The sequence below is a fragment of the Phyllopteryx taeniolatus genome, chromosome 14 (genome assembly GCF_024500385.1).
Source record: "Phyllopteryx taeniolatus isolate TA_2022b chromosome 14, UOR_Ptae_1.2, whole genome shotgun sequence".
Lineage (NCBI taxonomy): Eukaryota > Metazoa > Chordata > Actinopteri > Syngnathiformes > Syngnathidae > Phyllopteryx > Phyllopteryx taeniolatus.
In genome coordinates this window covers 19,908,199-19,935,794 of record NC_084515.1, presented here as the reverse complement: position 1 = coordinate 19,935,794, position 27,596 = coordinate 19,908,199, and the positions used below count along the sequence as shown (strand labels likewise).

The following is a 27,596-nucleotide window of genomic DNA, read 5'->3' as shown; positions in this document are numbered from 1 at the left end:
GTTCACAGGCGTGCCACCTGATTGGCTGTTTTGAAGGAGAAAGCCTGTGACGGACAGCGCGTGTTTACATATAGAGACGACGCCCACGTCCACCATCGCACTCGGTCGTCCTCCTCGTCTTCATCGTCATCCTCGTCCTCGTCTCGGTCCAGGTGAGTCGGCGGCGACTCGGGAGTGACCCCCTGGGGTGACGGTGACAACTTCCTGTTTGTCTTCTGGGCTCGGCAGGCGGCGTCATGAGCCCCAAGAACGTCGTCTTCAAGAAGATCTGCAAGGACAAGTCGGTCAGCTCACGCTAACACGCTAACATCAGCGCATGCCACCCCAGAACGCGCCAACATGTAGTCACCCATCGCACATGGATGGATGAGAGATGAATGCATGAATGGTAGATGGGTGAATGGCTAGGTAACAGGTGGATGGACAGATGATGCTGGATGGTAGATGGGTGAGCCATAGACTGAATGAATGAATGAATAACAAATGGACAGATGATTACATGATGATGGATAGCGAGATGAATGAATTAGAATGATGATGGGTGGATGACTGAATTGATTGATAGATGAATGAATTAACTGACGGATGGATGAATGAATACACTGATGATAGAAGTGATGGCTGGACAGTTGAACAAATGAATATATGGATGAATGATGAATGAATGGCTAGTTAGCAGATGGATGGATTGACGGATGGATAATGTCTGGATGAATGAATTAAGGGACGGATGGGCGGATGAATGAATGAAAAGATGATCAATGGATGACAGGAGGAAGATGTCATCAATGTGGTGTGGTGGTCTTCAGGTGGGCGTGTACATGGGGAGGCGGGACTTTGTGGACCGCGTGGACTCTGTGGATCCAGTGGGTAAGGCCGTATTGCCGCCAAGCCACCGAGCGTCGGGAATGCTAACCCCGCCTGCGCTGTCTCCCCACTAGATGGCGTCATCGCGATCGACCGCGAGGCGCTGCAGGGGAGGAAAGGTGAGCCCGTCGCATAGCGTCCGTTGCGTTGGGCGCCCTCTGGCGGCCACCGCGCGGTGACGCGACCGTGCCGTCTCTCGCCCTCTAGTGTTCGTCACGCTGTCGTGCACCTTCCGCTACGGCCGCGACGACATGGACGTGATGGGCATCGCCTTTCGTCGCGAGCTCTACCTGTCCACCCGCCAGGTGTACCCGCCGCTGCAGGACCGGGAGCAGGGCGTCCACACCCGCACGCAGGCCAAATTGCTGCGCAAGCTAGGGGACGACGCGTACCCATTCTTCTTCGAGGTGCTGCCCCCTGGTGAAAAGACAACTTCTGTCAGGCCGATAACACTAACCCTGAACACAACATGTGATTTGTCGTGTCACAGTTCCCCGACAACCTTCCGTGTTCGGTGGCCATGCAGCCGGCATCGCACGACGTCGGCAAGGTGATGCCGCAACTTCCTGTTCAGCCACCACAAGACACAATTGCCACACGTGTGTGTGCATGTGTGTGAGTGTGTGTGTGTGCGTGCGTGCGTGTGAGGGTGAGTGTCTGTATCTACATTTGGGGAAGCACATCTCACAATCCTGTGACTGAGCCGCCACACTGCCTCCCAATTCCTTGGGTTCCTGCCGCCGCATCCCACAACCCATTGCATCTTTTGTCTGGTTAGCAATGCGCCGTGGAGTTTGAGGTGAAAGTCTTCAGCGCTGAGAGTCAGGACGCCAAAGTCCGCAAACGGTAACGTTGGCGCCGAGTCCGCGTAAGCGAATCCACGCTGTGGCCCGATCTCCATGTGGTCCTTGTCCTCCAGGAGCTCGGTGAAGCTGATGATCAGGAAGGTGCAGTACGCCCCCGAGACCGAGGCGGGGGCGGCGCCGCCCTCTATGGAAATCTCACGAGACTTCTCCGTGTCGGACAAGCCGCTGCACGTGACGGCCCGGCTGGACAAAGAGGTGGGGGGGGCGTGTCACTGTTGCCACAGTGACGCTGCGCCCTCAGGTGACTTCCTGCCGCTGCCTGTGTGCAGATTTTCTACCATGGCGAGACCATGAGGCTGCACCTCGACGTGGTCAACAACTCCAGCAAGAATGTCAAGAACGTGGTCGTCTCTGGTACATCGTGACTTCCTCTTCCCTTTAACAAAGACCCTGGCATCACAACTTGATGTCATAGCATGACGTCGTAGCAAGGAGCCGTAGCTCGACGACGACAACATAGCGCGACATCACATTGTTGAATAGTACTTACTATGACATAATGTCATGACGACTTAGCGTGACAGCCTAGTGTGACAATGTAGTTTGACAACGTAGCATGACACCCTAGCTTGATGACAACGTAGTGAGACAACATAGCGAGACAACAGAGCGAGACAGTGTGGCGAAACAGTGTAGCGAGACAACGTGACGTGACAACAAAGCCTGACAATGTAGCCAGACAGTGTAGCGAGACAGCGTACCGAGACAACAGAGCGAGACAGTGTGGCGAAACAGTGTAGCGAGACAACGTGACGTGACAACAAAGCCTGACAATGTAGCCAGACAGTGTAGCGAGACAGCGTAGCGAGACAACAAAGCGCGACAGTGTAGCCCGACAACGTAGTGAGACAATGTAGCCCGACAACGTTGCGAGTCAACGTAGTGTGACAACCTTGCTTGATGACTTGGCCCGTTGGCCTGGGATGACAAACAACCACTTCCTCTTCCCTTTAACAACGACCCTGGCATCACAACATGATGTCATAGCATGACGTCGTAGCAAGGAGCCATAGCTCGACGACGACGACATCACATTGTTGAATAGTACTTACTATGATATAATGGCATGACTTCGTAGCGAGACAATGTAGCACGGCAACGTTGGGCGACAGCATAGTGCTGCATTCGTCGCTAACATCATAGCATGACATCATAGTATGGCAACAGTGTAAGTCGCCAATCAACCAACTGCCCGCCAATCAGCACACTGCATTGTGTCTAGCTCCACCCCTTTAGGTGCCCTACTAATGTGCCCTGTCTGGTACCTAAACTGAAGGGTGGTTACCTGTCAGTGATTGAGTTCGCCTTTAGCATTAATGTCGTCATCTGCAGTGGATCAGGTGGCCACAGTGGTGCTGTACTCCAACGACTGCTACGTCAAATGCATCGCCATCCACGAAGGGTGAGTGACGACGAGACTAATCGTAGCTCGACAATGCTACCGCTAGCTTTTGACGTGTCTTGTGTGTGTAAGTGAGGTTTGAGTAAGGTGTTGAAGTTCTGAGGTTTTGTTGTTCTTCAGGGATTCGGTGTCTGCAGGGGCCACGCTCCAAAAAGACATCTTGCTGCTCCCCCTGCTGGCCAACAACAGGGAGAGACGGGGCATCGCCCTGGACGGAAAACTCAAGCACGAAGACACCAACCTGGCGTCGTCCAGCATGTGAGCGCTGAGAAAACAGATCCATCATGTGACACTGATGCTAACGCTAACATGTGGTTCCAGCATCAAGCCGGGCATCCTGAAGGAGGTTCTGGGCATCATGGTGTCCTACAGGGTGACGGTCAAGCTCGTCATCGGAGGGTCAGTATCCCGCCGGCACAACCTCAGCTCACAAAACACAAAAAGACACACGTGAGCAAGAACAAGATACATTTTCCACACAAAAAAAGTGTCTGCTCACCTGTCAAGTGCGAAATTAAACAACTGAGTACACTTTTCGTTATCGCTCTGTTTCTGAAAATGTTTCTGTGGGTTAGCCCTTCTCAATTTAGCCTGATGTGATGTCACAGTTGGGCAAATGTACGAATTCGGGCCCACCCAGGTGCTGGAACTGGGAAGAAAATAACAAAATAAAAAAGAAATCAACGGAAGTAGCCGTAGTGACTTGTCGTGCTGGCCGTGGCGGCTCACGGCACCCGACCCGCTGAAGAGGACCGAGGTGGGAGGAGCAGAGCAATGTGGCGCAAATAAAGTGAAAGTGCATTTTCCATATTTAAATTGGGCAAGATGAGCAATCCAATCAGAGAAATCCGACCGGCTCAAATGCCAGGTGGAAAAGACCTACTAGAATAGTTTGAATCAGGACATTTTGGGCATTTCCAACCAAATTTATCACGTAAACCCGATAGGAGGACATAAGATCTGGAAAATACTATCTGGAAGCGCCTTTAAATTGTGAAGTAAAAATGCATGTCTCCTTTAAAAAGACACCTGGTGTTGTCTATCTTTTCTTTTCTGCTCTCTATTTCGACATGGTGGCAGCTTGATGAGCTCAAGGTGCGTACACCTGCCTACAGACACACCCGCTGACACCCACATAAAGTGTAGAAACACCCGCCAGACATTTAGCATGTAGCTTGTGTCAAACAAGTCAAAGTGTTTGTTTTTAATGTTGATGATTTGTTTGTGTGTCAGTGAGGTTTCGGTGGAGCTTCCCTTCAAACTGATGCACCCAAAACCCGACACAGGTCAGGAACACGCTCAGCAGTGTCTTCTTCCTCAAAACATCACAAACCTCTCAAACTCTTCTTCTTGTCATCTTCCTGTTGTTCCCACCAGTCAAGGAGAGGTGACTTCTTTTTTACTTTACAGAACAATAGTTTGACATATGTGCTAACATGCTAACCCGTAATAGATGGCGTGACTACCGTGTTAATGTTTGTGCTTACATGCTAATGCCCATAGACAGTTTAGGAATTGTGTTAAAGGGTAGTTTGTCGTTTGTGCTAACATGCTAATACCAATGAGCAGTTTGATGTTGGCGCTAATGTGCTAATGCTAATAGATGTCGCCACCAATGTGTTACAATGTGTTAAAACAAATGTTTGCACCTGTATGCTTATGCCAATAGGCAGTTTGACACTGGCGCTAACATGCTAAAAGTAATCGATAGACAGACCAACTAACATTATAATAGATGGATGTGCTAAGATGCTATTGCCAATATTAAATTTGAAGCTCATGCTAATGTGCTACTGCCAATAGGGTTTTGGGCATTTGTACTAACATGCCATTGCCAGTAGGAAATTTGGTGTTGGCACTCAAGCGCTAATGGCATATCTGAGCGTGCATGTATGCGTGTGTGTATGTGAAGTGAAATGGAGGAGGAGCTGGTGTTCCAGGAGTTCAAGAGATCATACCTTCGAGGAATGCTTGGCGACGACGACGACGAAGAAGGAAACGTTTCGGGCGGCGACGACATGGTGCCCAAAGAAAACTGAGGGTGCGCTAAGGCTGCTGGGAGTTTTCTGTTGGATTAGCCATGCTAGCTGCTAGCGTGTAGAATGATAACAAAAAGGACAAAGTCTTTTGTAAATGTTTTCATTACGACACCCAAACAAAAGAGGCACACGCACAGTACATGAATGCTTTACAATTGTTAGCATGTCGCTAGCACATTAGCTGTTATGATACCTGTCAGTTGATTAGGATTTGTTATCCTTAAGTTCACCTTTGATGACAAAAGCCCAATAAAGCTCTTGGACACGTCACATTGTTGGACTGAAGCCTCTTCATGGTAGCTAGGTGAATCCACCAGTAGCCACACTAGCACCACGGTGTGGCTACTGGTCGACTCACTTCTTCCTTCGGCAGTTTTGGTGGATGACAGACCAGAAGTGACTAATGTGCTAATGTTTTTGCTGACCTGATAATGCCCAAATGTAGTGGAGCATTTATATTAACGGCAATAGGCAGTTTGACATTGGTGCTAATGCGCTAATGCTAATAGATGCCGTGACTAACGTGCTAATGTTTGTGCTAACATGCTAAGGCCTGTGCGTAACTTAGCATATGTGCTAACAGCAATAGGCGGCGTTGGTGCTAATGTGCTAATACTAACAGATGGTGTGATTTAAGTGCTAATGTTTGTGCTAAGATGCTAATGCCCAAAGGTAATTTAGCATTTGTTCTTAGGGCAATAGGCAGTTTGATATTGGCGCTATTGTGCTAATACTAATAGGTGGCGTGACTAACGTACTAATGTTAGTGCTAGCATGCTAATGCTAGTAGGTAGCGTAGCATTTGAACACATAACAGGCTTGAATTTAAGCCTCCTCTAGTTCAGTGACGACATCAGCATGGCAGCTATGGAGGAACGTCACTTATGTAAACCTCTGAAAAGAAAAGAAAAAAGAAATCACACAACAACATGACTTGGGCCCCCTCCCGGGCCCTCCCACCTGTAAACCCCTGCCAGGTTTGGGTGACGTTCAAGGGGGCGGCGGCCCTCAGCGGCTCCTCTGCAAGCTTCGGCGTGCAGCAGGTACCCACTGAAGGTGCTGCTGCTGTCTTTGGCAGTGTACATGCCGTTACTCAGGGTGTCCTTCACCTGAAGCCACACCCTGTCCCGCTCTAATTCATCCAAAATGTTCTGTCGGGTCGAGGTCAGGATTGTGCAGGCCAGTCAAGTTCATCCACATCAAACGCTCTCATCCGTGTCTTTATGAAACGTGATTTGTACACTGATGTAGTCATGTTGGAAGAGGAAGGGGCCCTCTCCAAAGTGTTCCCACAAAGTTGGAAATGTCCAAAAAATCCCCCCCTGAGGTCAAGTGAACTCCAGGAAGTCTGAATGCTTCAGCATACAAAGTGATTTTGAACAGGCAAACAGTTTGGGGATTCCCCCTTCCTGTTGCAATATGTCTGTGCACCAGTGCACAAAGCAAGTTCCATAAAGACACGGATGAGAGTTTGGTGTGAGTGAGCTTAACTGGCCTGCACAGAGTCCTGACCTCAACCTGATAGAACAGCTTTGGGTTGATTTGGAGCGGAGAATGAGAGCCAGGCCTTCTCGTACATCATCAGTGTGCTCCTGGAAGACGGGGCCAAAATTCCCATAATCTCTTTCCAAAACCTTGTTGAAGGCCTTCCCACAAGAGTTGAAGCTGTTACAGCTGCAAAGGGTGGACCAACATTATATGAAAGCATATGGATTTAGAATGGGATATTACTTAAGACAAGACAGACAGACAGACAGACAGATTTTATTATTACATTTTCTATAAAATTCACCACTTTCATTGATTGTGTGTGTATTTGGGTTCGGAACGAAACCTCTGGAAAGTCTCGAACTCAATATTTCTAAAATGTAGCCACCTTCCGATAAAAGACTGATTAAAAAGGTTTGTCGTCATTTCGCCTCAAGTTAAACTTGCAAAAATATGACGTGGTGCCCCTCATATATATCAAATATCTTGATTTATAACGCTAATTTAAAATTACGATAACCCGGAAGTGACGCAGGCGCCGCTTCCAACTTATCGTTTCCTTCTAAATTAAGCACATTTCTTATGTCATACATAACCGCTACATGTATAACACGCACCCCCAAAGTTGACCTCAAAATTCTGGAAAACCCTTCTACAGCATCTTCTACTAGCGTTGCATGTCCTCCCTGTGCCTGGGTGGCTTTCCTCCGGGCACTTAAGGTTTCCTCCCACATCCCAAAAACATGCACGATAGGTTCATTGAAGACTCCAATTTGCCCGTAGGTGTGAAGATGAGTGCAAATGGTTGTTTGTTTCCGTTTGTCCTGCGATTGGCTGGCGACCGGTTCAGGGTGTACCGCGCCTCCCGCCCGAAGATAGCTGGGATGGGCTCCGGCAGCCCGCGACCCGCGTGGGGAGAAGCAGTAAAGAAAGCGGATGGATGGACATCTCCGCCTTCATTTCTGGCTATTGATTAGTGTGCAAATGTAGATCTTTGCACCCTCCAGTGGCCAGATGGTGAACTGATTCATTTTACAGCACTCTCTCAATTCATCTTGAATTGAGGGGAGAAATCAATTCATCAATACTTTTACCCATCCCTAATTGGTTGTAAAGGTAAACAGTCGTCCGAAAAAGAAATACTCAAGTAAAATACCAGATACCTGGAAGATGGAAGTATTTGTACTTGTTTAGTGGGGGTGTCGGGGGCCAGTGTGTTGACAGCGCGGGGCCTCAGACTGTGGACTCGCAGTAAACATCGCGAGTCACTCATTTACACGCCACAAACACACAGACCACGACAACCACCGCACCGACGCCAGCGAGACGCCAGCGAGACGCCAGCGAAAGACATCCGAACGCCAGCAAGTACGAAGCGCACCTCCGTCGTCTTCTCTGTCTCAGTCGCTCTTGAACAGCAGAAGGTCTCGTTTAGGCCTCAGACTCCAGTTGAAAGTTTGCGTTGAAAGTGGATCACAAGTTGATTTGGTTTCAACGTGGATCAGGAGTTGAGCTGAATTCAAAGCGGATCAGAAGTTTCATTGCACTGATCCAGGATCCAGTCTTTATTTGGGTTGAAAGTGGACTAGAAGTTTATTTGAATTAAAAGTGGATCAGGTGTTTATTTGGTTTTAAAGTGGAGTGGAAGTTGATCGGGTATGAAAGTAAATCAGAAGTATATTTGGATTTAAAATGTGTCAAAAATGGAATTGGGTTTGATGATGAACTAGAAGTTGAAAGTTGGAGGAGAACATGATCTGGAACGAAAGTGGATCCAATGTGTATTTGGGTCGAAAGTGGATCAGAAGTGATTTATTCCATTTTTAGTTATTATTATTATTATTATTAGCATTATTTATAATTGATTGGGTTGTATGCTTTATGTAGATTTCTTGATGTTGAGTACTTCGTTAGCGCGACATGTTTTTTAAGGTGCTTCATAAATAAAGTTGTGTTGATTGATTTTAGAAGAGCTTTTCTATATTTCAGTCAGGTTGAAAGTTTAAAGAGGGTTCTACCGTCCAATCAGAGGCCTCGTATCTCCCCGTTAAGTAACCGTGAATAGTCCCCCAAAAAAATGTAATAAACATTTTTGGCAGTCGTGTGGCGTCAACTGCATCTGTTGTTGGCCCGTCACTTCTGGTCGGCCATGTTTGTAGTCCAAACGCTGAGCGCCTCGTGCGATTGGCCGCAGGTTCCGACGGACATGCGCCGCCGCCGCCCGGCCGTCTGCGCGTGCCTGACGCTCGCCATGTGGGCGGCGTCCGCCCTCAGCCTATCAGGTGAGTCCCCGGCGGACGCGCGCCTCGGCGCGGGTGAAGCAGCGTGTGCTTGTGGTGCGCTGCAGTGTTCTCGCGGACGCCGGACGCTCACATGCTGCTGCGCTCGCGCCGCGCCAACTCCTTCCTGGAGGAGCTCAAGCAGCCGTCCATGGAGCGAGAGTGCATGGAGGAGACGTGCGACTTCGAGGAGGCGCGCGAGATCTTCAAGGTCCGAGAGGCCACGGTAAGAAGGCCACAGCCCGTCACCAAATCACCTTTCCCCAACAAAAGGAATGGAAAAGCCACGATTCCGCTCCAGCCTAACGCCGAAAAACGGAACATTTTGTGTTTGTCTTTTTCAAGAAGCAAACAATAGCACGCCATCATGACATCATTTTGTACTTACTTAAACTAATATCATCATTAAATAGAATGCAAAGCTTTCAACAGTTTGAGCATTATGATTTCATGCTGCAACTCATTTCATTGTGCTGCTCCTTCTGGTGTGCCCGCCTTGGCCACTAGGAGGCAGTATGACACAGTCATGCAGACACAAACCAAGAAAAATAGACTTCTACTACTACTCACTAAGTTGCTGTAGTATTAAGTCATTTTCCGTAGAGGATAAAGAATATATGCCTGTGACTACAGTATTATCAGTATACATGTGTTGTTCCACCATTTGTGTTCAATATCCATTGCTTAAAGCATAGGGGTCAAACCCAAGGCCCGGGGGCCAGGTGCGGCCCGCCACATCATTTTAGGTGGCCCGCGAAGGTTAACTTCCGTGATTTTTGCTCAAATCTGTACCCAAATTCCACATTGTCATAATCATAAACAAGAATGTTGAGATATTGCATTTTTCTGTGACCAAACCCTTCTTCTACAGTAACGTAAGCAATACTTGAACAAACTATTATCCTTGTCTTCTGATTTCAAAACTAGTTATCCCTCAATTTGTGTAATTGTGTAATGGTAATAATATGTTTTGGTGATGATGGAACATTGATATGGTTCCACTGTTCTAACGGCCCTCCGAGCGAAATCATAACTACAATGCGGCCTGAGACAAAAAATGAGTTAGACACCCCTGCCTCTTAAGGGTTCTAAAAATCGCAACTATCGATGCTAACCGTTAGCCTGCCTATGATGTTCTGCATTGCGTGTTAGCATTAAGCTAGCGGGCCGTTGAATGTAGTGTGCTTGTTTTAAATACATAAAATGTAACTCACTCTTTGTTTTCTGTTCAACTTTGGAGTAAACCTCAGCTGAGAGTAGCACTAAAATGCTCGGAGCCTCTTTTTTGAACAGTTGAGTTCAATGCCGCCACACAGCGCTCGTATGTCAAGTCTGCGCTTGCAAGTCAAAGCAAAAAAATAATAATACAAAATAGAATGAAAAAATGTGACGACTCGCATGGCGAAGAACTCTGTAATAACGCCAAGCTCAAGCGAGGGCTGCACGGGGTCAGGGGGGAAGACGTGTCCATTTCTTTCACCCATGCGTGATTAATTTTTTGGAAGGCGCAGTCCCGCTGGTGCGCACTGCTTACACTCACAACATGGCTGCCAACAGAGAGGAACTACTTTACAAAAACACAGTCAGTGTCGACAACATTTGTTCGCTACATTTAGCCATTTTTCAGAGCGCTCTAGCGACCGGTTGTCTAAATGCGACTATCATTTCCCGCTAAAACACAGACAGCACGAGCGGAATTATTTTCACGTGGTTTCGCATATGACAAGAAAGAAGGCCAGTCGAGACAACCACGCAGACGTGGCGCCCGTTTCTACGCTATTTTTTAAATAAAAAAATAAAAAAATAATATGGCTTCCAAAAGAAAAAACCTTTTTGAAGGCAGTATCGCCCAGCCCGAGTTCAAACACACAAGTGTAAAAGTAGTAAATGTTGCATTCAGGAACACTTGGAACAAATGGACTAATTGGCTTTTTCCAGCTGGAGTTCTGGACGGTGTACAGAGGTGAGCCATGAAGACAGGGCCAGTGATGCAAAGCATTATGGGAAAGGAGGTGATGCCTTGTGTGTGTGTGCGTGCGTGCGTCTCAGACGGGAACCAGTGTGAATCCAATCAGTGTGTCCACGGGAGGTGCGTGGACATGCTGCAGGCTTACGTGTGCAGCTGTAACCACGGATACGAGGGGAAGTACTGCGACCACGGTGAGTTCAAGTCAGCACGACAATACTAATCCATCATAAAAAATGATTATTATGAGGATCATAATATCATCCTCTTGGAATCGAGTTCCACTCTTGCGCTTTTGTGGGGGGCCCTCAACGTGAAAACGGCAAAAACTGCGTGCGTATTCTGGTGTAAGTGGATGTGTTTTTAAACGCTTTCCCAACGTGACAGCCCAAAACTCACTGAATGGCGCCCCCTAGAACGTTGGAAAAAAATTGCCCATCGCTCAACGCGAAATAGGGCGGACGCAGCAATAATAACGCAAGGCACAAAAAAGTCTCAAGAATTGAACAGGAAGTCGGCCATTTTGGTCTTTCAATTTGGCCAGTCACACCAATTTGAAAAACGAGTCCCGACACCAATTTGACGATTTCGGTTTGAAGCAGTTCCACCATTTGGGGTGAATTCCACGTCGCTAGCTACGCGACAAGATTTGCCCAAATTGCAGAGTGAGGTCGGATTGGCCACTTCCGATCGTGGACCTCTTCGATAGTTCGCAATCATTTATCAGTTCCCAGTCTCCAAGAACTACAAAGCGATGTTGATACAGCGGCTCTAGTTAGTCCCGAAAACGCTTTTGTAGTGATCGGGGAGTCGGGACCATGAAGTAACTGCGTTTGCGGTCATTCGACATTCCCGACACGATTTTCCAAAAATGATAGCGTGTCAAAATGCAAAATCTGCAGCAAACATTTAGAAAATGGGATGACATTTTTTGTCGTGAAAATTGTTTTGGCATGATTTTCGCCCTCAGAATCTGGTCCACAAACGGCTTCAATCAATAACGATTGGCAACCTAGCGCTATTTTTAAGAGTGCAGTTGAACAGATAAGATCAAAAAGCTTCAAGCTGTTTATTTGTCACTGCCGCTCGAAGTTTGCTGGAAAACTGACAACAAAAAGAAAGCGAATTGTGTGCTGGTTTCCACGTCTACGTTTTGGGACTAAAACCATTTTTGTATTTTAAGCAAGGTTACAAACGTCAGCAACTGCGATCATCGGTTTCTTCTGTTAAAAAGCTGTACCGCTGTATCAGTTGATTAGCACAGTGTATATATCATCATTTTAGTTCATATCATCCACTGGCTAATATTATGTATCAAGAATGGATAAAAACGCGAAGAACCGGAAGTTCCCAGTTCTGCTAGCTGCGATTCCGCTGTTTTAGCGACGGCACGGTTTCGGTATCGATGTACTTTATACACTTACGCAAGTCCGAATTTTGCTACGGTGACGAGACGAGTTTGCAGCTTGAATTCTGACGATTCCGTTTCCTCGACGACGGCGCCGCGGCCGCTCTCAGCTCGATCGGCGACCAACTGCAGCGTGAACAACGGCGACTGCGAGCACGAATGCACGGAGAGCGCGGACGGCCCGAGGCGGACGTGCGGCTGCGTCGGCGGCTACAAACTGCACGACGACGCCAAGAAGTGCGTCCCCAAAGGTCAGGAAAACACACCGCCACATCAGCTTAAAGGAGCGGACTTCACCGGCGTCCGGTCGCGTGCGCGCAGGGCCGTCGTCTTGCGGGCAGCTGCTGATCGGTCGCTCGTCCTACACCGGGCCCGTGGACGGCCTCATGCCCTGGATGGTGGGCGGGGAGGTGGGCAAGAAGGGCGAGAGTCCCTGGCAGGTGAGTAGGACCGCGCGCCAACGCCGCAGCCTCGCCGCCTTCACTTACGACCGTCCCCGTTTATGGATAAGAAAAATAGTCACGATATTCATGGACTTGTGACTGTCCCCGTTTAAGCATTGTAATAATAATAGACTTAAAACTAGCCCCGCTTAAATCACAATCATAATAGTAGTAATAATAATAATACAAATGTCCCCATTTCATAATAACAATAATAGACTTACGACTGTACCCATTTCATCCTAATAATAATAGATTTACAACTGTCCCCATTTCATAATCATACTAATAATAATAATAATAATTAGACCTACAACTGCACCCATTGAATAATAATAATAATCATCATCATAAGAGATTTTCCACTTCATTAAATTTGTTCCGTGACCATCTCAAATCATCTTTGCCCATTGAAATGAATGCAAATGCCATCAATGTGTTCCTGCACCCCAAGAAAGCAAAACGTTTTGGTTTGTATTTTTCAGGAAGGAAAATGAGGACCTTGTAAGATTGTACTTCATGAAAACACAGTCATAACATCATGAAACAGAATATAAAGACTTAAACAGTTTATGTTCAAATATCCGTTGCTTAAAGGGTTCTAAAATTATGCCTACCGATGCTAACGTTTAGCATTTAAATGTTGTTTCCCCTTATATGTTAGCGTTCAGCTAACGGGACTCTCACAACGCAGAGCTGCAGTACGTAGGTGTTGAAAATTCCCAACGTGTCGTCGTCTTTGTGGCGTAAACTTCATCTGGGAGTGGCATGAAACAGCTCGAAGCTTCTCTTTCGCTACGTAGACCGAAGCGCTGCTTGTCGCGAGTCGAGTCGAGTTCACGGCCACCGTACAGCGCTTGTATCTCGAGCCGGCGCAAACGTCATCCAATCGACGGCTCGTATCTCGGCTCGCGCGGAAGTCAAGGCGGCGCCGCGTAGCGAACGAGTAACGACAAGGCGGCCGGCGTTGTGGCGTGCAGGTCCTGCTGCAGAACGCCAAAGGCCGCTTCCACTGCGGCGGCGTTCTGATCGACAGGAGCTGGGTGCTGACGGCCGCCCACTGCCTGGACAACAACCTGCGCTTCCGAGTCCGACTGGGTGAGTCCGCCGCGGGGGCATCCGAAGCGCATCTCCGCTCATGTGCACCGCTTACACTAACAGCATAGTACGGGTCAGTGGTGACAATTTGGCGGGCGACGTTTCGATTCTTTTTCCAAAAAGGACGGGCGACTTTCATCCCAGCTAACACTTCTTTTATTTATTTCACTTTCCTTTGTACAGGTTATTCTCATAAATTACAAATGTTTTCATGTGCTATGATGACTTCAAATCTGCGGATTTTTTTTCATCATGCTTCAACTTTATTCCTGAAAACCTCGGGGTGTTGTTTTTCCAAAAATATCACAACTCCGTTTTTTCTCCGTAATTTTATGACTGTTTACGTACAGCGCAGTTGGAAGTTTTTGTCACAACATTTGGACTTTGGACATCTTTTTCGCTCGAATGTCGCTCGTTGTAGCGCGATCCTTTCCTTGGGCGCGACTTGTTGTGAAACGTTTGCGAAGCGGAACACTGACGTGGCGCGCGTGCGCGACGGGTGCCCTCAGGCGACTACGAGCGTTTCCGCGACGAGGGCACCGAGGTGATGCTGAAAGTCAGCAGGGCCTTCCCCCACCCCGACTACGACAGCGCCACGGTGGACAACGACATCGCCCTCCTGCGCCTGGAGAACCCGGCGCCCCTCTCCGAGTACATCCTGCCGGCGTGCCTGCCGGGCCGCGGCCTGGCCGAGCGGGTCCTCCACCGCAACGGGACCCAGACGGTGGTGACGGGCTGGGGCAAGGAAAGCATGGAAAGTCAGCACTTCAGCTCGGCGCTCAACGTGATCCGGGTGCCGCTGGTCAGCCGGGACGTGTGCGCCGCCCAAATGTCGCACAACATCTCACGCAACGTGCTGTGCGGCGGCATCCTGGGCCAGAGCGCGGACGCCTGCGAGGGCGACAGCGGCGGCCCCATGGTGACGCGGCACGCCGGCACCTGGTTCCTGGTGGGCCTGGTGTCGTGGGGCGAGGGCTGCGGCCGCCACGACAAGCTGGGCATCTACACCAAAGTGTCCAACTACAACGAGTGGATCGACGCCGTGCGCCAGGACTGGGACAAGAGCGCGCACCCGCCGGAACCCTGATGTGCACCTCAATAAACTCGTTTACACTCGACACGCACGCGTTCACGTCTTTTTATGAATTGCGATTCACCCGAACCAGAACGGACAACTTCCGCTCCGGTGTCGGGCGTGGGTCCTTGAGCCTTCTTTTCAGGGGGGCGCGACCGAGTGCAAAATGGCTGGTTCAAAACTAAACGGCTGACCTCCTTGAGACTTTTTGTCCACCCGGTTTCACGTCAACCGGCCAAACTGCCGTCGGGGTTCATTTTCTTCTAAATTGACGAGATTCTTGGTCAATCCAAAAGTCTAGCAGCCTTTTGGATTCAAACGTCTTCAACGACAAAGAGTGACGTTGCCTTTGCGGAGCGTTTTTATTAAGTCACAAGTCAGTGAGAAACTGTCGTTGCTTGAGAGACCCAATCCAGGTCCGGGTCCAAATCACGGTCAACTCACCGGATTCGGGTTTTCGGGGCTCCCGTTGGACGACTGCGACTCTCGCCGCCTCCTCAGCTCGTCTCCGTATCGCCGCAGCGGACTGGGGGCGACGGCGCGCCGGACGGCCTTCGCTTTCTGTCGATGACAAACGATTCGAATTCTAATCTCTGTCACGTCGTGCTGCGCACACACAAACCCGCTTCTGATTGGGTCTCGTTTGGACGAACTGCCTACAAGGAGTTCTTCTGATAAAAGCCCTGCAAGTTGCCCAAAATGGCCGACTTGCTGTTCAATTTGGCTCATGCGTCCTGTTACGATGGACACCAAATTTCATGTCGACCGATAAAACAAACATTACAGGGGGCGCCACTGAGTGACTTTTGGAAAACTGTTTTAGGGGCCCCGAACAGAAATCCGCGCAATTTCCCGAGGTCGGCCGTCTTGTTCACCTTCAGCGCGTCCGTCAGCCCCACCTGCCGGTGCTTCGTGAGGTCACGAGATGCGACTTCGTGAGGTAAGCGGCGCACGCCGTTCTTGCAGTCGACCGGGATGCGGCCGCCGTTTCGGGCCTCGCGGTGGACGGCGTCGGCGCAGGCGTCGGTAGAGGTCCTCGTCGGGGCGGTCCCGCACGGCGACCCCACACGACGGCGGCGTCGGGAAAAGGCTGCTGCCGTGTCACGTCGATGCAGAGCGTCAGCGCCCCCCGCCGGTCACCTCGCACGGACGCTGCGTGGCCTTCCTCCTCCTCTTCCTCACTGTGAACAAACACACTCACAATTGAAGCCGGCAACCCACGCACGAGCACCCTTGCGTCGACTTTCTACAGCTCTGACCTTCCCGTCTCAGATATCCGACACCCTGGACCGGTCGCCAGCCATTGTCAGACACACGATTGAGCGGTCGCCACTTCCTGTGTCTGGCCCGTCTGTTTTGGAGCAAGAAAAGTGCTTCGCCTTGCGTCAGGAAGGTGACACAAGTGTGGCGACCCCTGCTGCTACAAGCGCAACAACGCACTCGCTTATCTTTCCACGATTGAGGTGAGAACCAAATACTCACACGTGGTCTTCGGGGGTCTTGTTTTCCAAGTGACGTCACGTGCTTGGCGGGGTCACGTTTCTTTCCCGCACGGCCGCTCCGTCCTAAAGCCCGTCTTTGACACACAACATACACACGCCTTCGAATTCAAATGCTTATTAAGTAATGAGGAGCAGGCTGAAAACAAGATTTGAGTCATTTTATTGTAAATTCAACACGCGTGCAAACGGCAAAATGTTGAAGTTGAGTCGAACGAACAAAAGGCTGCTTGTTGTTGTTCCTTCATTCTTCAGATCAATCAAGTTCCAATTCAAACTGGATTCTTTTGAAAGTCACCTGATTCTTGTCATCCTTCTATTTTCATTTGTTGTCCTTTATTATGGCAAAGCTGGAAAACAAACAAGCAAAACAAAATGTTTACTCGACAGAATATTTGGATCCATTTGCAAACTCGTTGCGCAACACTTTGGAGCCTGGAAGTCGACGTTTGCAAATTCCATGTTTGCCAGGAAGAAAAGAAAGACGACGACGCACTCCGCTGGACAAACGTTGATGCTAGCTTTAATGGAAAACACTGATCGGTCGCCATCTCGCTCCCCGGCAACAAACAATACGCATTTGAACGACCAATCAGCAGGCCGGCCGCTGACTCGTCTCCCGAAATGTCGACGACGACCGCTTTGGCCCGGACAATCAACTTCTTTGCTTCCATGAGAGGCGGCAGGCCCACTTCAACAAGAAAGTCACTAGAGGGCGCCAGAATGCAGCCTGATGCCTCAACGCAACGATACCGCCGCCTGATTCATTTTTGTTCGTTCTTTGCGAATCAAATGCCAGACGTGCCAGGAAAAAAAAGTCATTGCAATCGCAGTAAGAGCAGCTAAAGTGTGAAACGGTGCCGAAAGAAAGTGGCTGACAACATCCCGTTTGATCTTTTGAGGTCTTTTGCGCGACTTCGAACTCGCTGTACGGATTTCGCCAGCGCAAGTTGCACACACACTTTACGTAGCAAATTTGAGATTCGTAAGGCGCGCGAGCCACTTCCTACGTTCCTACTTGCGACATTTGCAAGGCGCATGTGCGACGTACTAAGTTGCGTGAGGAAGACACATAAAGCACATGGCTGACTTATTCATTTGTGCTGGCAAGATACGTAAAGCGCTCGCTCCACTTTTGTATTTCTTATTTTAAAAGGCGTGTGTGCGTCTCAGAAAGTTGCAAAGCGTGTTTGCGACAAAGTCACGCTCGTGAGATACGCGAGGCATGTGTGAATCACGTAACTTGTGCGTGCCAGTCAGAAATTGCGTACACGTTTGAAAACGTGTGGGCGCAACATTAAAAAATTCAACATTCATGTCGTCTCCCACGGCAATTTTAATAGCAATTGCAACTGTAGCAGTAATGTAATTCTAATCACGTCACGTGTCACGGCGTTTGCGTGTCTGCCTGCAGGTGGCGCAGCGCGATAAGAGCGTTAGGCGCTAAGCTCCGCCTCGTAGCACCATGTCGTCTTTCAAAAGCAGGAATCGTGGCCAGCAACTCCGGCATTGGCTGCGGCCGTGCAGCAAAAACAAGCAAGACGATGGCGACCGAAGTGGCATTTTTCTTCACCCGCAGGTGGAAAGCGTGGCAGGGGCTCACCCTGCTCGCCATCCTGGCTCTCCATCTCGTCCTCGCCCGCCAGCTTGTCGGGGCGACCGCGGGTCTTCCTCCACTCGATCGTCCCGCAAGTTGCGTGCGCCAGATGCGAAGGACGCGGCTGGGACTTACTAAACTGCGCTGATAAGATTCGGAACGCGCGTAGGAGATCCCCGTGCGACTCACTAAGTTGCGCTCGCAATACGCACAAGTCGCATCTCGTGAGCGCAACTCGGCGAGATATCGAACGCAACCCCAACTGATTAAGTCATGTGCAAAAGATACGTAACGCCTGCGTGCGACTATCTTGGGAAACCAGCAACCGCGCCTCAGGAATCTGGCGACCAAAGCGCCGTTTTTCACCTGCGGGGGCAGCGCGGCGTCGGGCCAAGATCAGGAGTGGTCCATGGGTTCACCCTGCTCTCCATCCTGGCTCTCCATCTCGTCCTCGTCCTCCGTCTTCCCGGCGGCGGCTTCCCGCGCACCGATCGTCCGTCCCCCGGCTGCGGGTCGGCGGCGCAGGTGGCGCTCCATGGAGGCTTGGATGGAGGAGACCATTTCCTGGAGTTTGCGGCGCTGCTGCTCCATGAGGGCGGGGTCCAGGCTGCCGCCGTCCTTCATCGTCACGAAGCCCGGGGCCACGCGCACCAGCTCCCGGCCGGCGTCCTCGGGGATGTCCGACGGGTCGGGGGGCCCGCGGGACACGCTGGCGCTGAGGTCCACGCCGCTGCTATGCTGGCGTGTGATGGGCCGGCGGTCCGGCGGCGGCGGGGGGGAGGCGCCGCGGCTGCCCAGCGAGTGGCCTTTTCCCTGGAAGGCCTGGACAGCGTGCAGCTGCTCCTTTTTGCGCACCACGCCGCCGCCGCCCAGTCGCAGGGCACCATGCGCCGGGCTGCCCTCCCTGCTGCCCCCCCCGGAGGCGTCCGAGCGCAGCCGCGCCAGCGCCTCCTTCACGCGCTCCTCCACGTCGGCGCGCACCTCGAAGTGGCCGGCGGCGTCCACGCACAGCTCCACGCGCGCCTCCGCCGCGTTGTACACGAAGGTGCGCCCCGTCAGGTGGGGCAGCGTGCAGTGCTTCCCGTTCATCAGACCTAACACACACACACACACGTCAGAGACAAAACCAGGTTTTTTTTGCGCATACTCGCAATTCACCTATTTGCCGATTTTGTACACAGGCCAAAGTGCTTTCTAATATTAAACTATTGCTTTGGCACCACCTTGTTGGCATCTTGGTCCCAAGGAACTATGTTGAAGAGCTTCAAGTAGTGCTTTTCCGCCATCTTCATCATCTCTAGGCAATTATAAACCTTTTTAGGGGGGCGTGAATTACTAGTGGATAGGCCTGTCACGATAATTACTACAGTATTATCGACTTATCGTTCCAGAAACAAAATGGACACTGTAGTTTTCCTGAACTCGATAAATTGTCATTGTGGTGGCGAACAGGAGGGCAAGTTGGACGCCTGTGTCGTTAGCCGCCAGTGGGCTCGTGGAACGCCGGCGGACCGGCGTCGGCTCCGTCCGATACTCCGCAGCCTTGTTGTGTGTGCCGCAAGTAGCGCACAACAGGCACTTAAGAGAAGGTTAACTGTTTATTATGTTCGCTAACCTGTGAGCTAATAAGCTAGCGAGCCAAGGAGCTAATCAGTTCGCTTGAGGAGTCCATTTTGAGGAGGTGAAAATGTGTCTGTGACACATTCGACGGTTGACATCGATGCGGTTTGTCGTTTGACTGCAAAAGCCTTTGAGCAGCAACGGGCGAATATAGGCCAATGTCTGGACGCCGCGATGTCGTACCGCCCGGCCCCCGAGACGCCGTCCCGTGCCGTGCTCTCCTATTTGCTACTTGTTCCGAGCCTTCCTCACAAGTTGGAGCGCTGCCTTGCCAGTCCTCGTAATATACAGCAGCTCGAGCTTGTCTCCTGTGTAAAGTTCTAATCATCGGATGACATTTTATTCTGCTATTGTTCTTAGTCGCTTTTTTGATTTTGCTCTTTTCTCTCTTTTATTTCTGTCATGTGTCCCTTCTCAAATGACTGACTTTCATCCTCTTTAATGCTTGTTAACTTCCCCCTTACTAATCATTCCCACTCTCCCTTCTCTCTCATTTTCCTCATTCATCAACTGCTCGGAAGTATTCTTTCCATCTCGCTAGCACACAGCTGGCACCAGTCGACATATTTCCATCTCTATCCTTAATCACCCTAACCTGCTGCACATCCTTCCCATCTCTATCCCTCTGTCTGGCCAGCCTGTATAGATCCTTGTCTCCTTCCTTAGTGTCCAACCTGGCATACATGTCATCATATGCCTCTTGTTTGGCCTTTGCCACCTCTACCTTTGCCCTACGTCGCATCTCAATGTATTCCTTTCGCCTCTCCTCTGTCCTCTCAGTGTCCCACTTCTTCTTGGCTAATCTCTTTCCTTGTACTGTGAGGTTCCACCACCAAGTCTCCTTCTCTCCTTTCCTGCCAGAAGATACACCAAGTACTCTCCTGCCTGTCTCACTGATCACCTTGGCTGCAGCGGTCCAGTCTTCTGGAAGCTCCTCCCGTCCACCGAGAGCCTGTCTCACCTCTTCCCGAAAAGCTGGCCAACACTCGTCCTGTCTCAGCTTCCACCACATGGAAGGCACATGGCTCTGCCTTTGTCTTGTCCCCACCACCAGAGTCATCTTCCACACCACCATCCTATGCTGTCTCGCCACACTCTCCCCTACCACCACCTTACAGTCGGTAACCTCCTTCAGATGACATCGTCTGCACAAGATGTAATTCACCTGCGTGCTTCTACCTCCGCTCTTGTAGGTCACACTATGTTCCTGCCTCTTCTGGAAAAAAGTGTTCACAACAGCCATTTGCATCCTTTTTGCAAAGTCTACTACCATCTGTCCCTCCAAGTTCCTTTCCTGGATGCCGTACTTACCCATCACTTCTTCATCACCAATATTTTCTTCACCAACATCTTCATCGGCACCAATCCCGACTCTCTCTCTGTCTTGTCAAGTTCAAGTTTCAGTCTCATCACTCGATCTGATACTGCTTTCACCTCCAAGACATTCTTAGCCAACTCTTCTTTTAAAATAACCCCGACTCCATTTCTCTTCCCATCTAACCCATGGTCAAATAATTTCAACCCTGCCCTTAAACTTCTAGCCTTGCTGCCTTTCCACCTGGTCTCCTGGACACACAATATATCCACCATTCTCCTAATCATCATGTCAACCAACTCCCGAGATTTTCCTGTCATATTCCCAACATTCAAAGTCCCCACATTGTGTTCTAGGCTCTGTGTTTTCCTCTTCTCTTTGTGCCGAAGAACCCGTTTTCCACCTCTTCTTCTTCTTCTTCAACGTCGACCCACATTAGCTGAATTTCCACCGGCGCCCTGCAGGTTAACGAAGGCGCCGGTGGCGGACGTCGTTAACCCGGGCCACGACCGATCCGGTATGGAATTCTTTGGATGAACGCTCATATTTGTTTGGCAAAGTTTGAAGCCGGAAGCCCTTCCTGACGCAACCCTCTGCATTTATCCGGGCTTGGGACCGGCCTACAGTTTGCACTGGCTTGTGCCCCCCATGGGGCTGCATTGCCCTGGTGTAGCTAATAAAGCCCCTTTACGTACCCATGTCCTTCTTAACGATGTTGTAGAAGACTCCGCCCAGCTGGAACAAGTGCGGCAGCTTCTTGGCGTACGACCACACGTCCTCGCCTGCGACAACAACACCAGAGACGGTTAGCTTAGCACACGCTAACAGAACGTGCAGCGTCAGGGAGGGCTGGCCCATCAACCGATTTTATTGATTAAGCCAAGTTTATTTGTCAGGACTAGATGATGAACCGATTAATCAACAACAAATCGATTCCCAAATTCATCAAAGACTATTTTGATCATCGATTAATCATTTCGAGACCTTGATCTTCAAATTGTCTGTGTTTCAGCCTCTCAACAGTAAATATTTCTGTCATCCTCAACGAAAGTAGACCAATTATCTTTGTGGTTTTTTTTCAAAATAAGACATTCGCAAATATCAACTTATACTTTGGAAAACAATCAACAACACTTTTGACAATTTTGTGACATGTTACGGACCAAACCAGGAACTGAATCCTCGTCATTTTATGTCACTTTGAAATAATGTCCTGGCTTTGACTAAAAGGGACGGAAAATCATCAAATGCTTTTTATCCAATTAATCAAAAAAAAAAATCAACACATTCATCGATTATTAAAATAATTGTTAGTTGCAGCCCTAAAATAAATTAATCTACATACGTTTTGACAAAAGGATTTTTTTTCCAAGAGGAAGATCCAATTTTTTTTATTATATTTTATTTTATTAAAAAAAAAAAAAAATGTAAAAAAACAAGAGCTCGTATTTGAACGCCACAACCGCCGTGCCCCAGCGTCACGACGCTTGTGTGTGTGTTTATCAAAGCGCAGCGGCGACCTCTGACACGGCTGGCGGACCGGACGGGAGGCGTCCAGATGCCTGATTCAGCACAAACACACACACAAACAGTGGTAAGCTGCTATGAGGACCAAAACATGGAGTCATTGTCACCAACTTCATCATCTGATCAATAATCCAAATAATTACTTAATGAACCTTATTTTGGAAGACACACGGCATTAATGAAGTTCCCTGCAGTAAGTTGACCTTCATTCTTACCCATCAAGGTCGCCAGCAGGCAGAGTGAGGACATCTCAAGGTCGATGCTGTCCTGAAGGTCTCGCTCGCTCATCCCGGCCGAGGAGACCTCGTCCTCGCTCCCGGCGGGCCGGGGAGGTGGTCGGGCCGCGGGTCCGAGGGCGGGCGGGCCCTGGTCCTCGGCGCCCCTCAGGATCTCCAGTGTGACCCGGTCGCCGTGCCGCAGCGCCACCGGCTCCTCCTCCCGGCCGGCGGCGGGCGGCGGCAGCTCCTTGGGCGGGAAGCCGTAGCGGATGCGCTGCCGGGCCGGCGCCACCCCGAAGTGCTCAGCGATGCTGCCGCGAAGCTCCGAGTAGGAGGCGCGGGGCCCCAGGGTTAGCGTGGCCGTCCTGCCGTCGCCGGTGCTCACGCGGATCTTCTTCTCCCCGCCGGACGGCGCCGGAGCGACCGAAGACTTGGCAGGGGTGGCCGGCGCCGAAGTCTCAGGGGAGCGCTCCTCGGGGTCCGGCTTGACAGGCTCGGCGCGGCGTCGCTGCGAGACCGACGCCTGCTCGCTGATGCTCTGCTGGAGGCTGCGCTCGGCCCGGCTCATGGTCAGCTCCTCCTTGTGCAGCGTCTTGGCCTTGGGCCCCGTCAGGATGATTTTGGAGGGCGGGTCCTGCGGCGGCGGGTCGGGCGGTCCCTCGGCGGCGGCGCCGGCCAGGCGCCGGACGTGGGCGCCGTCCACCGACACAGGGTTGTACTCGTCCGGGTTCTTCTTGGCGGTGTGACGCAGGATGGTGTTGACCACCTTCTGCACCAGGATCTCACTGCCGAACTCGCCCGGGAAGTGCTTGGTGACCAGCTTGGTGGCCACGTCGTACACGTTGCTGTTGAGCGCCGGGTCGCCCTCGTACTGGAACCAGTGCACCGTCTCCCGGACCAGCCGGCCGCCCCACTCCAGCGTGATGGGGAAGGCCTCCGGGAGGTTGTCGTACTCCTTCCCCTCCCAGAAGTGCTTAAAGCCGCAGCCGCACTTGCCTCCCTGCGAGCGCGCGTTGGTCCGGTCCCCGTCCAGATAGACCACCAGGCCGTCGCCCCGGATGTGGCGCACCGAGGTGCCGTGGCACCAGTTGCACGTGTTGAGCGAGCTGAGCTTGTAGTCGGGCAGGAGGGCGTCGCTGCGCGGGTCATAAGAGCACACCACGTTGTTGAGCGGGAAGCTGTAGTTCTTGTCAGGCCGCAGCCGGCCGTGCGTGGACTCGGCCAGGTCGTAGAGCTTGCCGCCCGGCACCAGCCAGTCGGGCGGAACGTGGAGCTCTGAGAGGGCGCCGCAGATCAGGCAGCGGTGCAGGCGGTTCTCCGTCACAGACTTCTTGGCCGCCTCGGTCACCTCCTCGGGCTGGATGCCGATGACGCCGGTGCGGCGGTAGACCCACTGGTGCATGTCGGCCACCAGCGCCGGGTGGATGCCGTGCTTCTCCATGAACACTTCCTCCATGGCGCCCACCAGTCGCATGACATACTTGTCCTGCAGGCTGCGGTCGCCGCCGATCACGCAGCCGCCGTCCGCCTCCAGCTTGATGTACTTCCTGATGAGCTGCTGCGGGACCCCCCAGGCCTTGGGGAGCAGGTGGGCAGGGAGCCTGGGCAGCGCCGTGTTCTTGATGCCCACGAGCGGTATGTAGTGGTTGCGGCCGGAGCTGCTCCAGGCGATGCAAATGGGCTTGTTGAGCTGGTCGTCTTTGGCGCGGCACCGCTCCTCGGCCACCAGGCCCGGCAGGAAGGTTGCCGAGTAATCTCCGGAGCTCCTCATGCCGCTCAGCGAGTCCAGCAGGATGATGGGTCGGTGCAGGACGTTGGCCAGCCCGAAAATGTGGATGTTGCGCAGTCCCAGCGGGACGCCTTCGGGCGGGACGAACAGCGGGTCGCACTCGTTGATGATGTCCTCCCACTCCGCGGCGTCGATGAAGTCCTGGAAGAGGGCCTTGTAGCGGTCCAGGTTCTGCTTGAAGTTCTGCTTGAGGTTCTCCCGCAGGGCGTGCCAGAAGAGTTCCCGGCCTACCAGCGCCCGCGACACGGCGTGCACCAGGCAGTGTCCGTCTCCGTCCACGTGGACGGGAATGAGACACTCCCGGTTTGCGTTGCCCCGCTTGATCTCGTCCAGGGTGTCGTGGAGGTAGAGCAGGCTTCCGGAGCGGTCCTTGCCGTAGCCCACGGTGGACACGTGGTCCGGCTCGATGAGGAAGGCGCGGTCGCCCAGCAGCGAGCAGTCGAACATCTCGCCCTGGTTCATGTCTCTCAGCAGCTTGGCTTTGCCGCTCTGCTTGTCCATGCCGTAGCGGGTCAGAACCGGCGAGAGCAGCTTGCAGTGGTAGTTGGACAGCCCCATCACCTTGACCAACTCGGTGCCTTTCTTGGGGGCGCCGGTGACGCCCAGCAGGGCGTTCCTGAGCAGGTTGTGGAGCACCACATCTGGATCGGTTACCTCCTGGACATTGAGAAGGTTCTTCTGCTCGTGCCGCTGGCCGCACTCGGTGCACTCGATGCTAACGGAGCCGTGAGCCGGGAAGAACAGGCTCGCCTGACACTTGGGGTCCGGGCAGGTGGCCGACAGAATGCGCTTGTCTTTCCTCTTGGAGCTCTGCTGCAGCGACATGTCGGAACGAGGAGGTGGTCGCGTTAAGTCCGAGCTTCACAAAGACACGCTCATGGCGGCGCCGAGTTGTCAAAACGCTGCTAGCGAACAAGAACAACACGGAAGCGGCTGTTTTTTCTCTAGCCAGCCACTCGCCTTGCGAAACAAGTGACGTCGCGCTGGTGCATTGTGGGTGTTGCTGTTCTACTTGAACGCGACGTCGTCCAAACGTGGACGAGCCACCGGACAAATACTCGCTCCGTTCGCGTCGGTGAAAAACGAATGTAACGACGAAAAGAGGCGTGTCGCTCGAAAAACGCGTCGTCGACGCTGACTCTTTTACACGGACGACGTCATCGTGAGTCCGTCGACGTTGACCACAATGCAACGCGGCTGGCGGCGTTTTGTTGTATCAGGAAGTGAAACGTCGCGCACAAGTCACCAGTGTTCTGTTGTGTTGTGACTCGCAGTTCGTAGTCTGCGTTATTTAACCAGCGCCGTCGCATCCAGATACTACTCGAACGCTCCGCTTTGTGGCTTCGCTAAACGCAGAAAAGACGAGCTAAGAGGCTAACTTAGCTTAGCTTGAGCGGAGCTTCTCGTTGTTTGTCCCATTTTTTTTCTGTTCACGCAGCACAAGTTGGCCTCTTTTTTTCTCTCCTCGTTTCACACAGCAACGAGCACACACACACACATTGAGACGCGGCCGCTGCCGTGACGTCATCGAACGAGGCTTCCCGTCTTTGTTACGTTCATAAAAATAGAAATCACATCAGTGGTCATTTTATCGTTATATCTCATCATTTTGTACATGTAGCGAAAGTTATTAGTATGCGACAAATACTTATCAGGATCACAGTACTGTGTGCTACATGTTCATCCACTACATGTCACACGATTGGGAAATCAGGACCTTATTGCCGTGGCAACCGGGAAGGCTATAAGTTACGTTTATATATTCTTTTAAGCGTACAGTATTCATTTATGTTCAAATATTATTTTTTTTAAATAACTTGAAAAAACTATGAAAATATTCTGTCTAATATGCTTTCAACGCAGTTTGGCGAATGTCTATATTGTTGTTGAGTTCTCTGATTGTCTATCGTCTTGGGGGCCGTGAACGTTGCGGCGCGCGTGCACGAGGGAGCGAGCGAGCGGACGGCCGTTGGGAAAGGAAACTCGGCCACCGCGCGCGTTCATCTTGCTGGTTTGCACAGTAATCGTTTCGTTTACATTAAAACTTGTTGGTACGCCCTACCTATGTGTATGTGTTAATATTTATAGTTGTTGATAGCTTCATATTTCTTAATTATGTCATTCCTGTTACGATGAGTTCATGATCCCGAGATGTGTGGCTTTACCGGAACTTGCAGTCGCCCGGCCCGCCTCCGCCTCCGTCTCAGTGCCGTTGTCAGAATCAGAATCATCTTTATTTTGCCAAGTTTATCCAAAAAACACACAAGGAATTTGTCTCCGGTAGTTGGAGCCGCTCGACTACGACAACAGACAGTCAATTGACAGAGAACACTTTGGAGACAGAAAGACATTGACAAAAAAAAAAAAAACAGTCACTGAGCAATAAAGGGTTGCTAGTTATCTGGTAATGCCGGTACATTTTTCTTTTTTTTTTTCAATTGTGCAAAAACATGCAGAGTCCTAGCAATTAGAGCGGTTCGAATGACTAATCTCGCAATAGTCCGGCGCAATGAGCATTGTGCAAAGGGCGCCGAGACGTCAACGAGTGGATGCGGTTTAAAGTGACGAGTAGCGCGATCTTCTGGGACAATGTCGATTGTGCAAATGTTGCAGATTCTCCTCAGTCAGTGCGCAAGTGGTGCAGATGCTACTCTGGCGTGAGTGGCCAGTATTGGTCAACACACTCCACATCAGACAAGCCTCATCACTGTCTCATTTTCGTTTTCCTCTTGGCTTTTAAATACCAGTCAGCGTGTCTGATGTGACCTCTGTGTTATGTGTACTGTGGATTTTATGGTTTTATTTAGATTTTACTTACTTCGTTTGATGTAGTTTTTATCTCATTTTATCTTTATCCTTATTTTGTATTTTTGCTGTGTTTTTATTGTGTTGCCCAGCACTTTGGAAACATTGTGTTTGTGTAAATTGTGCTATATAAATAAAGTGGATTGGATTTTATTGATCGTCTACTGATTGACGTCATTGTTCAAGAGGTAGCCCCGCCCCCATCCGGTTGCGGAAGTCTGCAGCGAAAAAAACTTTTATTGGAACACTGACGCCCTCCACAGGCCGCCGTGAGCACTGCAGACGCCTGCTTTGA

The 27,596-nt window shown here is 50.9% G+C and overlaps 3 protein-coding genes across 4 annotated transcripts; 2 read left to right on the top strand and 1 right to left on the bottom strand.

Moving 5' to 3' along the window:
• Positions 1-40: 40 nt before the first annotated feature.
• saga (S-antigen; retina and pineal gland (arrestin) a) lies at positions 41-5,444 on the top strand. 2 transcript variants are annotated; one of them, XM_061798763.1, is made up of 16 exons: positions 41-152; positions 229-284; positions 810-870; positions 942-986; positions 1,075-1,274; positions 1,358-1,417; positions 1,646-1,713; positions 1,787-1,928; positions 2,003-2,087; positions 3,066-3,135; positions 3,256-3,393; positions 3,457-3,534; positions 4,216-4,230; positions 4,369-4,421; positions 4,513-4,522; positions 5,048-5,444. In XM_061798763.1, exons 2-16 carry the CDS (start codon positions 237-239, stop codon positions 5,172-5,174), a joined length of 1,200 nt encoding a protein of 399 aa, XP_061654747.1. In that variant the 5' UTR covers positions 41-152; positions 229-236; the 3' UTR covers positions 5,175-5,444. The 2 variants fall into 2 exon arrangements, with proteins under 2 accessions (XP_061654747.1, XP_061654748.1); XM_061798764.1 differs by lacking the exon at positions 4,216-4,230.
• A 2,430-nt stretch (positions 5,445-7,874) lies between these two features.
• proca (protein C (inactivator of coagulation factors Va and VIIIa), a) lies at positions 7,875-14,974 on the top strand. The gene is made up of 9 exons (XM_061798762.1): positions 7,875-8,030; positions 8,857-8,944; positions 9,010-9,167; positions 10,880-10,904; positions 10,991-11,101; positions 12,426-12,566; positions 12,637-12,755; positions 13,739-13,856; positions 14,366-14,974. Exons 2-9 carry the CDS (start codon positions 8,869-8,871, stop codon positions 14,941-14,943), a joined length of 1,326 nt encoding a protein of 441 aa, XP_061654746.1. The 5' UTR covers positions 7,875-8,030; positions 8,857-8,868; the 3' UTR covers positions 14,944-14,974.
• Positions 14,975-16,576: 1,602 nt separating this feature from the next.
• vcpip1 (valosin containing protein (p97)/p47 complex interacting protein 1) lies at positions 16,577-26,022 on the bottom strand. Its single transcript, XM_061798760.1, has 4 exons — positions 22,705-26,022; positions 21,658-21,744; positions 18,394-19,121; positions 16,577-16,780 (listed from the first exon to the last, which is right to left on the bottom strand). The coding sequence occupies exons 1-3, from the start codon at positions 25,319-25,321 to the stop codon at positions 18,424-18,426; spliced, it is 3,402 nt and encodes a 1,133-aa protein (XP_061654744.1). The 5' UTR covers positions 25,322-26,022; the 3' UTR covers positions 16,577-16,780; positions 18,394-18,423.
• Positions 26,023-27,596: the final 1,574 nt, after the last annotated feature.

Bases quoted from the DNA above. Each gene is read 5' to 3' on its own strand.
- saga (XM_061798763.1), top strand. From the start codon at position 237: ATGAGCCCCAAGAACGTCGTCTTCAAGAAGATCTGCAAGGACAAGTCG. The intron at 1,418-1,645 runs GTGATGCCGCAA...TTGTCTGGTTAG, and splicing joins CATCGCACGACGTCGGCAAG to CAATGCGCCGTGGAGTTTGA. The intron at 1,929-2,002 runs GTGGGGGGGGCG...GCCTGTGTGCAG, and splicing joins CGGCCCGGCTGGACAAAGAG to ATTTTCTACCATGGCGAGAC.
- proca (XM_061798762.1), top strand. From the start codon at position 8,869: ATGCGCCGCCGCCGCCCGGCCGTCTGCGCGTGCCTGACGCTCGCCATG. The intron at 8,945-9,009 runs GTGAGTCCCCGG...GGTGCGCTGCAG, and splicing joins GTCCGCCCTCAGCCTATCAG to TGTTCTCGCGGACGCCGGAC. The intron at 13,857-14,365 runs GTGAGTCCGCCG...GGGTGCCCTCAG, and splicing joins GCGCTTCCGAGTCCGACTGG to GCGACTACGAGCGTTTCCGC.
- vcpip1 (XM_061798760.1), bottom strand. From the start codon at position 25,321: ATGTCGCTGCAGCAGAGCTCCAAGAGGAAAGACAAGCGCATTCTGTCG. The intron at 21,745-22,704 runs GTAAGAATGAAG...TTGTTGTCGCAG, and splicing joins CCTGCTGGCGACCTTGATGG to GCGAGGACGTGTGGTCGTAC. The intron at 19,122-21,657 runs GTACGTAAAGGG...TGTGTGTGTTAG, and splicing joins CATCGTTAAGAAGGACATGG to GTCTGATGAACGGGAAGCAC.